The sequence below is a fragment of the Corylus avellana genome, chromosome ca10 (assembly GCF_901000735.1).
Source record: "Corylus avellana chromosome ca10, CavTom2PMs-1.0".
Taxonomy (NCBI): domain Eukaryota; kingdom Viridiplantae; phylum Streptophyta; class Magnoliopsida; order Fagales; family Betulaceae; genus Corylus; species Corylus avellana.
The window spans coordinates 6,030,705-6,043,617 of record NC_081550.1 but is presented as its reverse complement, the minus strand read 5'-3'; the positions used below and the strand labels follow the sequence as shown (position 1 = coordinate 6,043,617).

Genomic DNA, 12,913 nt, shown 5'->3' with positions numbered 1-12,913 from the left:
ACTCAGACAGTCAAAGTAACAATATGTTGTAGTTCATGAGAGCAAAATGACAGATTGACCGTCTGAATTAATGGCTTTGACTGATAGAAATGGAGTTTTAGGCACAAAATAATAGTTTGATGGGGTCAGACAGTATGCTTGTCAGTTCATGAGAGCAAAGTGACAATGCGTTGTAGTTAATAAAAAAAAAAAGTAATTATTTATTACTTTACCGTCAAAATTAACAATTTATCATCTGCTATACGTGTCTTATTAGACATGATTTGAAATTAAAAACTCAAAAGATTAAATTCAAATTAGATAAAAACTTAAAAAGAACTAATATGATTTTTCCCTAAAATTTATATAAAATTAAGAATTTCACATTTGCTGTTGCTAGTGGACATACACACTGTTTGGAAGGCATGCAAAAAACAACGGAACAAAAAAAGGTTTCTTGTCAGGAAGTGAAGTCATATTATATTCTCTTGGGTTATGAAAAGCATCCAATCACGCGTGATTTGGAGTGAAGTGACCGACAAACACATGGTACACCACGTGACCCTTTCCCTGTGGACCGGTGTAGCGTTTCTGCAACATCTTTTGTGGGGGTCGGCTTATTGGAACTCGAAGACCTATCCCAAAAAACAAAACAAGCATCCAAGTCTTGTTAATTGTTATGGATCTACCTTTCATCTTATTAAAATAACAGCAGTATATATATATATAATATATATATATATATATATATGTTGTTGTGCAACTGTCAAAATTAAATTTTAAAGATGACCTATTTTAAAAAGTTTTTAATTAGGAAGAAAAAATAAAAGAATTTTTTTTTTTTGAAATTTAATCTTGGCCGTTGCTTATACTGCCTGTATGTAAGCCAGATCCAATTGTTATTATACTAAGAACAAAATTGCCAATTTGCTCAAACGTTTTTTAATTTAAATAATTGACCTTTTAAGATTTGGAGCAAATCATCTACTTTGATATAATTTTTAATCAAATAATTCAGTTGCCTAGCTAATAATATTTTGAAAGAAAAATTATACACTCTGCTCAAATTCGTGGGCCAGTCAATAATTCATTTTTGAGGGGCCCAAGCTAAAATGTAATAATATATATATATATTTTTTGTCATCTTTATGCAGCATGTAATAATAATAATAATAAACCCTATTTTGTATATAAAATATATGATAGACACAATTTAAAATAGAACAAAAGAAATAAATATTAGTCAAAACTCTGTTATGTATTTGTTCAAACTCCAAAACTCAAAAACAAAAAGAAGATTTTTTTTTTTTTTTTAATTAAAAGATTGGGAAGGGGCAACTAATGTAATTTTTTCCCTTGGACGTGACCATCGGAGTTCCCATCTGCTGTGGAATGTTTGGTTTGAGTCATATCTACTGACTAGGAAGGTGAGTCCGTCACCACTACTCTACCAAAGTGCAAGTCAATAAAACTCCTTCTTAGTAGCATCTGGTTCACGCAATTATTACGACAAGCGAATTCAAACACGTGAACACTAAGAAGAAAAGAGGGGACTTAACTCCTGCTGTTTTACCAACTCGACTATCACCTTGGTGGTAAAACAACAAGAAGATTAACTAAAAAGCAACATTGTGCCGAGAGTCAACCGAGCTATAGAAGGCTAGAAGCAAAGAGAACATAATACTCTACATCAATATTCTTTTCATAAAGACACCTTTATATATATATATACACTCTAAAACAATATGTTTGTCATTTTGCACTCATTGTTGGTGTTAAAAATGAACGCAAGTCACATGAGAGAATGTGTCAATTTTTACTTGATATGTCCAAACCTCTAACTTCCTTTGAAAGTGAATGCCAGTCGAAAAAGTGATGTGAGCTATTTTGGTCCATTTTAACACAAAAATGGAAGATAGTGTAAAATAAAAATAGTAGTTTAAATGTGAGTTTACAAAAGAGAATAGACCAAAAAAAAAAAAAAAAGAGAAAGAAAAAAGAAAAAAGAAAAGAAAAAGAGAGAAGGGAAAAAGGAAGAAATTGGGAAGGAAGAGGGAGGAGGTCCTCCTTACTCAATATTCAGTAGAGAGACTCAAAAGAGATGGGAGAAAAGAAAATTTTGGTTTCTGGAGAAAGGAGAGAGACAAGCTCTCTAGTAAAACACAAAATTTAATATCTATGCTTTATGATCATATTCCACTATAGCTTTTTTCGTAAGAGTAAACTGATATACAACTATCATATAACTGAAATAATATGATAGTAAAAATCAACATTAGAATCAACGAAGGCTTATAAAAAGAAAAGTAATTCTAAAAACTCAATTCCTATTTCACCCTTATCTCACTGGATTGATGTAACAATGCTCATCAACCCTTAATTTTTTTATTTTTTTTATTTTATTTTATGATGAAGATTGAAGTAAAGGCTGATGAACATTGTCACATCAGCTTAGCGAAATGAAAGTTGAGTATGTAGCATTACTCTAAAAAAATATAAAATACTGATTTTCACTGTTATATCATCTCAATCATATAACAATATACTAAATAATATTTCTCATCAATAAACTGCTTTCTTTCTGAGACTCATTCTTGGCTGGCTCTACTTATCTCTGGAGAACATTAATCTAAATATTCATGTCCTTTTTTTTTACCCGTTCATTTGCTCCAATTTTCACTGACAAGGAAGGAGGCTTTGGAAGGAAACAGAAAGAAAAATTCATCGAGGCAGAGTCTCACTGCCTCAGCCTTTGAATTACAGGAAAATTACATTTGAATACCCAAAGTGTTTTCATTTTCTGATTTCTCTTACTTTAGACAAGGCAAAAGCTAATAAAGTACACACAGAATAAAAGGCCAAAATGTGGCCATAAAAAAATTTACCCCTTTCAATATCATTTAGTTCCCAGAAAATGCTAAACAGGGGAAAGACGGGGGCATATCACATATAGTTTCTCTATATGGTTCTAAATAATGCATTGGCGTCTGCAGAGACAATATCCTGTCTGAATCCCTCTCCGGTGCTCTATGCAGCCAACAAGAGCTGCTTCTTCTTGGCTCTGCTAGACTTGTTTTGGAGTTCCCGGAAGCCGATGAATGTGATAGAATTCGAGATATTGAACGCAGCTGAGATAACCTTCCCCTTGAGTGGCTTCGAACTTGGACTTTCCCGTGTGTTTGCGCGGCTCTCAACCGTCCTTTTGAGCTAAACACTGGGGGAAAACTGACCGAGTCAACTGTCCTCAGGCGACCACTGGGGCCCTCAACACATGAGGGAGGAGCTGCCCTTAGCATTGATCTAGCCTCCTTCCATGATAGGAATGATTGTTGTAGCATCGATGGCACCTGCAAAGCCAACAGGAAAATATAGTTTCTCCCAACAGATGACTAAAATAGGAAGGTAAACTAAAACATTAAAATCACACTAATTAATCGACCACAACATCATGAAACACTAGCTACAATCTCCAAACAGATACCCAATTGATAAATATATGAGAACTCCAAAAAAGGAGAGCAAATATTATAGATCAATCGAGGGTGTGTCCATATTGCAACTGTCATAATTTAAGACCCAAAAATTTTTAGGTTTGAATTAAAAGAGTAAAAGAAATAATAATTGCATGAATAATCCCATTAAACATTACATTTTCCTAAACCCAACCATCAAAAAGTAAAGTAAATGATATAGAAATTCATCATTCGTTTTTTTTTTTCTTTTTTTTTTCTAGAATAATTTGGCAATTAATAGTAGAAAATAATAAAATGAGAAGTTAGAACTCACCCCTGAAACAAGGCTACTAGAAGCAAATGACAATGAAGATGTCGAAAATGGAGGTTCTCCAGGTTTCTTTCCTTTTTGGCCATTCCTTCCTGTGTCCTGATCTGCAGTAACTGACCCAAAACTTGAAGGTTCAACATCCTCCTCTTCTTCTTCTTCTTCCTCCTCTTCTACTGCGTCCTCTTCTTCTTCCTCCTCTTCTACTGCCTCCTTTTCTACTGCTGATCTCTCATCATCTTGGTTGGCCAATGCAGAAGTATCTTCTTCCTCCAAACCCATTTCCACCTTCTTTTCCTCCTCTTTCTCTCTCATCTTCAAGTCGTCATCCATATCCTCGATGGTCTCTTCCAGACACAATTCAGCCTCTATCAGTTCAAGTTCTTTTTCAATCACCTCCATCTTCATCTTGCAAGCTTTCGTCTTCTCTTCTGTCCATTTCTCTAGTTTTCAAACAATGGCTTGCATGCATTTTCCACTGCCAATACAATACGCATCCATATGCCTTCTTTCTTCACAACCACTTCTTTTCCAAAAAACTCATCAAAGCCCAAGGGTAGGAATTGGGCCTTCTCCGGGTCAACATCTTCCCCATCTTTCAGAGGTGGCTGCCAAAACAAGCGAAGTCCATGTTTCTCATCCTCAACATAATTAATTAACCTTCCGGTTGGTGTGTGTAGTATGAGGGGATCTTCAGTATATATAAGCTTCGAGGGATCTTTAGGATCAGGCTCTGGCTCCTTATTGACGAGAACAAATTCTGGACTCTCATCTGATCAAACAAACATAAGTTACATCAAGAATAAATTTCCATTAAAGTAGAAGGATAAAAAAAATATATATATATTTCTAAAAATCTAGTCATAAGCAGCAACTAATCCAGAAAAGGAGAACTAGGAAACTAAACCAAACAAGACAAAGAAGTACAAATACCAAAACAAAAATGAATATAAAGCATAGCAAAAGCAAATCACACACTCAAATGCTGAGTTTCTTACATTCTTCCTTTCTCTCTTGAATCATTTTGAACTACGAAACCACCATATTTTTTGTGTTCAATTGCAAAATCAAATTTTCAATCATTTTTCCTTTCTTCCCATTGTCCCCCAGTTTGTCTACACACTGGAAGTAGGGGCAAAATGGGCAGTGCATACTTATTAACAAACAACCATCACTAACTTGAGGAAAGAAACAAATGATATAGGAAAAACAATATGGAGAGAAAATAAAGCCAAATGCAACTCCATTAAAAGCAGCAAGAAATTGAAGGGCACAACAACTTTGATCACTGTGCCAAAGAAAAGCACCATCCATCTTTGTCGATAGTAACCTTTTCAAGCCACCACTCTTTGTAGCCAGGTGGTATCTCTCATAATTTAGCTTTAGGGCTAAACCTAACAACAGAGTTGAGGTACTTTGAACTAGAAAAAAGAAATGTTTTAATGGAACCTTCTCTGTTGCTATCACCAAGTAAAATTGTTTTGTTGTAATCCTTATTACTACCAAATAAAATCAAATGAATTCAGACATTCAAAAGGATTAATCTGCTCTCAGGAGTCAAATCTTAAAGATAATTGCTTTCATGTATCATGTATTGTTTAGAATATCTAAATAAAAAATCAAATAATTCTCTTCTATGGAACAAAATCTCTCCCATTTTCCCCTAAATTGTTTTAGTTTTTTTTTTAAGTTTATATCTTATGAAGGGTATTTTCGTCATTTGGGGGACTGCCACTTTTTGATAGTGTGGGGGGAGAACGTTGTTTCAATTGAAAGTTCAGGGGGGACATTGTCAATTAAGTGGTAGTTTGAGAAGAGTATGTGGACTTTTCCCAAAATTATTCTTTTCAGTCTCCCGACAAAAGTTGGAAAGACACTTTGAACGATGCACTAACCCTTTTAAGAAGGGCTACCCCACTATTGTAGCCTACTATTGGTAGTTGAATTGCAAGAAAAAACTTAAATTGCTTATAAAAGGAAAATATCACAATGTGGACTTCATTTATAGCCCTCTTACCATAACACACCATAAAAAAGGGAAATTCTTGTAAGGGGAGAGAGAATATATGGTTCTTTTGGAGGAAATTCTTGGGGAGAGAATGGATTTCTTCTGAGAGGAAAATGATCATCCGCAAACAGGAAATCCTGTCTTGTTTAATGCAGTGTATTTGGAGAGAGAAGTTATCATAGTTTTGAGGATTGCTGAGAACGGTGGTGGATCTAAAGGCCTTTGAGTGCCTTCATATTACTAGGTTCAATGATTTTCTTGATCTTTTTCTAGTTCAAGTGTATCTCTTATATACTTCCAGTACACTTGGGTTATGTCCTTTCGCTTTTTAATAAAATTCAATTACTTATTAAAAAAAAAAATAAAGAAATTAATACCTTTGGACCACCAGTATTCAAGCTCAGCAGGCATAGGTAGTCTTAGTGGTGCTTTATAGAAGGAGTTTAACCACATTTCCCTCTCCTGATCCACCTCTTGTATATATGTTTTCCAGTTATCAGGGACCTGCCACAAAATTATATTCATTTCTCGTTTCCTTGTTTGATCTAAAAATAAATTAAAGATAGTATATGACTTACCTCATAGAACTGGTTAATGAAACCTGGTGCCATCCACGCATCTTCTTCTTCATAGAAATATGGATGTTGAGGATCACTGTATGGACCCCTCTCTTCCCTAACCACTGTGCAGGGAAAACAAAATGTAAGTCACAATCAAAAGAGACATAATACACAAACAATTCTCGCATGAATTTCATGATATAGACTAGATCTGCAAAAAGAATAAATAATAAAATTTTTTTAGAAGTAATCGACAAATATCATTAAAAGCATAATGCGCCCCTAAGTATACAATTAGTATATAAAAGAAACACCTAAAAAGAAGCAAAAAGAATAAGGAAAACCCAGCCAAAGAGACCCGCAAAAGCCTAGAAGGAGAAAATTACAACGAAACTACAAGATACAGCCAAGACGAAATCCCCCACCCACTTTCCACCACCCTTATGATGACACCCCCATAAACTGCACATTGTGCAAAGCACAATTCTTCCCATCATTCAAACCTCTCAGGAACCCCAGGAGTGCAACCTAGGCTTCAACAGATGTTCTGATAGAACCCTCTTGCCCTTACCATGGCTGGAGCAATCACCTCTTCCATCAAAGTTTATGGATCATTCCGAATTTTTTAGCTCCCTACTACCTTTTGTACCACGATTAGAAGGCATAGCCAAAATTATGACAGTGTACCTCTTCAAAAACTGTGAAGAGAGCCAAGAATTGTTTCTCATGACCCACACATGAGATCCCCACAATAGGAGTGATCTCCTTCGCACATTGTACAATCTCAAAGTAAACAAATTCGCCGACCTCTCCAACCTCGCCGTCCCCAGCCCCATCCAACCCATCCAAGAGACACAGGGCAACACCTTTCCCTATCTCTCCCTCTTGTTTTTCACCCCCCTTAGCAATCATAACCAAAGGGAGTTTGGTTAGTGTAGAAGAGAGAGCATATTCGACAACAACACCTTGCCTACCCATACAAGGAAATGGCAACGTCAACCCCCAAGACAAAACCAACTTTGAAAACTACTCGGTGCTCGCATTGGTGGGGGAAATGGCAACGTCAACCATAGGCACCATTGAGGAGATTGAGAGTGCTTGGGAAAGATGCACTGGTGGGTTCTGGAAAGCCAGACCTACCAGAGAGAATGAGGAAGGATCAGAAGCCGGAGTAGGCCCATCAAACCGAAAGACACTGAAGGACCCACAGCCAACAATGAAGGGTGCTAAGAGGATTCTGATGTCATCACCGGCGAGTTCTAGGGGAGATGCCATGCTGCCGTTGAATTATAGACTACTACTAGCGAGAACACCAACCTTGGCAAAAACAAAAAGTGACCTCCGGCATCATCCGGCAGCTTTGACCTCACCGGAGCAGACTCATCATGCCAGAAAGCGCCAAAAAAAATTGCGGGGGCCAGAACATCCTCCGGTGGGGCCTCCGGCGAACCATAAACCTAGGCGAATAAACTCAAGACACCACAACCCTAACCTGGATCCACTTTGGACCCAAGATCTGTGTTTAAGCCCAGAATGAAGCCCTCTTGGACTTGGGCTTGGGCTTGCGCGCCAGCTTGGTAGTCATCAACTTCACCCCCTTCTTGCTCCAAGATGCTTTGATACGGTAAACGAGCCAAAAACGGGAGTTAGGAGCCTCACAGGACCGACTATTATCCAACATAATAAACAATGTTCAAACTTATGACTAAAGGGATGCCCAAGTGATCAATCAAAATGTCTTCGGAGAATAATTACTTTATGCGACAAACATAGGAAAAGTGGGTGTTCTTCTAGGAATCCCTTAGCCAGTGAAAAGTGAAAACTAATAAAGCACTAGCAGAAACTTGCCTAAATCCAATTCCCTTCCTTAAATGTAGGAAAAACTCCTAAAAAAATCCCTACAATAGACTCCCTTGGTGTCCCCTAAACCAAGGGAACTACGGTGCCTTAACATTATTTTAATATAAAAAAGCTCTCTCTCCTCTCTTTCCTCTATCATTTATTTGAAAGAATATTTAAATGGCTCTGTCTTTCTTCTAGCATTTATTTAAAAGAATATTTAAATGGTATAGAGAAATGATAAGGGAAGCTATTGTGAAGTTATTTGAATAGGGAAGTTGCTGCTAGTGTTCTAAAAAACTTAGTATCCCCTCTTATGCATAACCCAGTCCATCATGTATATGCACCTATATATATATGACTGGCATCTTAACCAATACCGAGATGATGACCCCAGTAACATCGTCTTCGATCCAAATTTATCAAACTCATAGGCCATCCAATTACCAGTGACTAAATTGACAAATTGAATTTGAGCACCCTAGTTTACAGACACTACTGTACTTCATGACATAATATTTTCAGTATAAAGATGATTACAACTAGTTTTGAAAAGACATACTTCCATCAGGCTTGTTAACAAACATCCGAGCCTTGGCAGCAGCTACTTCTGCTATACCCGAATGCAGCTGAAAAGAACAAAGCACAAGAGACATATCTTCTTCAACAGCTGTGGATACTTACAATAACATTGAATCATAACAATTTATATAGTACCGCACAAACATCTTCATCACAACCAGTAGAATCCTGCAATAGCTCCCCAAAGTAGAACCTACCCTGCACGCATACAAACGCATAACATTATTTGTTAAACACGCATACTTCACAACAACTTTTAGTTTATACATATTAAGAGAATTGTAACATATAACATATGCGGGTGTTTTACATAATTTAAGGATTAGGCATATATTGACCCATCAGCCTTCCTGTTGATAAGATGTGTTGCATCTTTTGACCTCATACTATCTCACAATATGCACATCAGAGATTCATTTTGCATCCTCAGTGGAAGTTGAGCCCTCCATGATCATAAATTTCATAGACAAAAGAAATGAAATCAACTAAGTTGAGCCCTAAAAATAATGGCTTATATTTCATCCACCTACGTATATGGTACGCTCATTGACGTCATAAACACCACATCCATGCATTCTGCCATGCTTCCACTGACCAGCGTAGCGGTATCGACCCTTCTCCCTGTGGTAGGAAGACAATCATCAATAAACCCATAAGATGCCTTCAGCTAAAAAGTTATCCTTGCATGAATTCAACATCAATGAAGAGCTAAATGTTGGAGGATAAAACAAAGAAAATCATACTAATCAATGGATGGACCTAAAGTCCAATCAAATTGGCACCTACACCATGAATCATTGATTTCATTGAACTAGTCTCTTTCTGGCACCAGAGTTTCAGATAAAAATGTGATAATTCACCGACCTTGAGCCATAAATGAATTTAAGTACATGAATGGGCACAAGCAGAACCAAGATGCACATCAAAGATGTCTCCAAAAGTCACAACCACAAATTTCTTTTACCTTATCATGAGTGTATCAAGCTAACATATGAACATAGAAACAAACTTCCTAACGTTAAAATAATAGAATTTTTAGCATGTCTTTCAGATACTAATTAGGAGCCTTGAAATGGCAACTCCTTTGGAACTTCCCATTTCATTTTCATCTTTGGCTTCCTTTCATCAGTATCATGTTCTATAGAACTAAGACCATCTAACTTTTTGTCCCTAAGGAGGGGGGGGGGGGCAAGGGAAGGGAAGGGAAGGGAAGATTAGAATTATTAACCTCCGCTTTCTGAGGCATGGTCCTTAGCCGATTGAGCTATCCTTAGGGACTATTAATCTTAAATCAAATTACTATATCCTAATTACCTAATAAATTCTTTGACATTGAAACATAAGGGAATCAGGATACAAATGATTAATGAGTGAGAACATTCAAACAATGGACAACATGCTGGACAAAAAATAAAATACGGGGAGGATAGAATAACTATGATTGGTGTTGAGAAAGAAACAGAGAGCTCAACAGTAAAACTTACGGTTTCCTCCCAAATTGTTTGATCCACTCATCGCTTTCATAAAATGGTATTTCATACTCCCCGTCAGCAAGACGAACACTGTCTTCAATATCCATCTCCAGCCATTCTTTGTCCTCTGGGGTCATATAATCCCTTGATATTATTTTCCCTTCAGCACGCATCTTTGCTTCAAGCCTAGAAATTGAGTCATAATTATTTATTTTTTGAAACAGTTATTTGGGTTCTAAGTGCTGAGATACAATATGACCTTTTTGGTACATAGCTAAGAGTCATAAACATACTTGGAACCTGGGACAGGTTCTATATCGGGTATGTCAACTTCAACAACGCCATGACCCTCCATGTTGTTTTGAAGCCATTCACCTTCATACCTATGATAAGGAAATGCCTCGTAAGAAATTCAAAAAACATAAATCAGAGCCAAAGTATATTGTAAGCTGACAAAACAATATTCTAACTAGCTGATAAATCCAAAAGTGGAGGAAGGGGGTTATAGTTCATACAGTATCAGAACCCTAGTTTAAAGTAGCAAGTAAATTAGACAGTGCAATCCAATTAAGTATCGCCAGTCAAGACTTACATAAAAAGGACCTTGAAAGTGGCATAGTTTCAGCATAATTATGAAAATTCCTGACTGTTGTTGACACTTCTAATAGTTTTGGCTGAAAGAAAGAATTTTTTTTTGGACAAAAAAAGGAAAAAGAATAGGGATGACAGAACGAACTATATGTCTTGCTTGAATCATTGTTTTCACCACCATACAGTCCAAATACTTCAGAACATACCTGACCAGCCCCTGTTCAGCAACGTATACACCTTTTCCATGAGCCAAGTCATCCCAAACTGTGCCTTCATACCTTGAAAAGAAGAGCGTAATCTAAAGTAATAAGCAATATATAAAGATGAAGCTGGGAAAATGTCAAATAACTGTACAACTCTCACGTTATATACCATTGAGAAGTATTAATCTCAACAACTCGGTTATATGAGAAGCAACCATATTGTACAGACCTTGTAAATCACCCAAATAATAAGATATTACATGAACTAAAGAAAGAGGTGGAAGGAAAGCAAAAAAGCACCAGTGGTTTGTAGACATTCAAATGAACTAAGCAATCGGTTCCACTCTATAGTACGTAGCTCAAACTCAAATAAAACATCACGGAACAACAAAATCCAAAAGAACCACTCTCTTTATACAATAGTCATCATAAACTCAATAATGCCAAAAGTGAGGAAATCATCCAAATTATAATATTTTGACTGAACTGTTGATAAGTAGCAACGAAGTTTAAGAATTTACACGCCCATAAAACCAGATAGATTACAAGGATTGAAGTTTTAGCAAAATAAGCACTAGGGAGAAAAATAAAATCAATAGCAAAGATAGAATAAAGATAGACGAGAAGGATAGAAATTCCATTTTGATCAACTGCAAAGAAACGAGGAAATGCCGCTAAAGATCTTCCATCTTCCATGTATAAAAGGTCAAATAATTCAACCGGAATCATGGCATAAGTAGTTCGCTCTCCCATCAGAATCGTAGCTCAGCCACTTGAAAAATGTGACACAAAAATCATTAAGACAAAACGTTATCCAATCAAAAGCAATGCCTTGTCAATCAAAATTGGCCAAAGCTTATGCAATTTTAGAGCTATTACTGTGTACAACTAAACAGCCAACAAATTCCCATACAACACAAGCCAAATACCGCCAAATTCAGAAAAAAGAAAAACTCACAAAATAAGAATATGAAGAAATGCAACACAACCCAGTTCGTGAAATGTCACGCAGACCATAAAAACAAACTAACCACACCCATCCAACGTCATTATACATACAGTGTACAAACCAAATTCCAAAGAACGAAGAAGAGGAACGCATAAAATCAAACACATACGAGCTCCCATCGGCGAAAATGTAGCTGACCCATTTGAGAAACTCCTCGATCCTATCCAACTCCTCAATCACTGCCTTGGGATTATCTATATCATGGTGGTTGTCCGGTATCGCCGGGTAAGGCTTCCGATACGGCACATAGAATGGCGCAATGTTGGGGTCCCGGCCGGCATCTACCTCCTCCTGGACGACCTCCCAGTCGTCCTCGTCGGCCCAGACGGGGTCCCAGCCGGGCTTGGTCATTGGGAGAGGAGCGTCGGCCCAGAGCTCCTTCAGGTCCTCCTCTTTCCAGTTCTCTGGGTCCTTGGGAAAGTCGAAGAGGTCCTCGTGTACCTTAACGCCCCGTTCCTCCTCTTCCTCCTTCTTCTTCAAGTACCTGCTGTCCAGGATCCGGCTGAACCGTCGGAAGTTGATCTCCGGGGTGTTCTCCGACGCGGGCGGCTCACCCACTAGACGGGCGTAAGTGAGGGGCTCCTCGTCGGAGTAGTCGGTGAAGTAGGACTCATCAGAGTCGTACTCGGAGTCGGAGTCGGAGTCGTCTGAGGAGAGCTTTTCTGCATCTGGGTCTTGCTCATTTTGTTGGTCATCCAGTTCTTGTTGTTGTTGTTCTGATTCAGTAGGTCTGGCTGAGTCTTCGTCTGCCATTGTGGTCTGTCTGTGAGCGTTAGAAGTATAAGAAGAAGAAAAAGAAGAAGAAGAAGATAAGGTGGGAAGGTGAGGCAGTTCAAGCTAGCGTTTAGCGATAGTTTCAGAGCAAATGGCAGCTGCAAGCTCCCACTGTG

General features: G+C 37.6%; 1 protein-coding gene across 1 annotated transcript; it reads right to left on the bottom strand.

Moving 5' to 3' along the window:
- Positions 1-2,689: 2,689 nt before the first annotated feature.
- On the bottom strand, positions 2,690-12,913 carry LOC132163953 (protein TIC 100). The gene is given in 12 exon segments (XM_059574343.1): positions 2,690-3,326; positions 3,766-4,211; positions 4,214-4,531; positions 6,145-6,271; positions 6,346-6,449; positions 8,729-8,795; positions 8,884-8,946; positions 9,279-9,369; positions 10,233-10,406; positions 10,514-10,603; positions 11,018-11,089; positions 12,133-12,913. Coding segments are annotated over 12 exon segments (2,643 nt in total). The 5' UTR covers positions 12,777-12,913; the 3' UTR covers positions 2,690-2,879.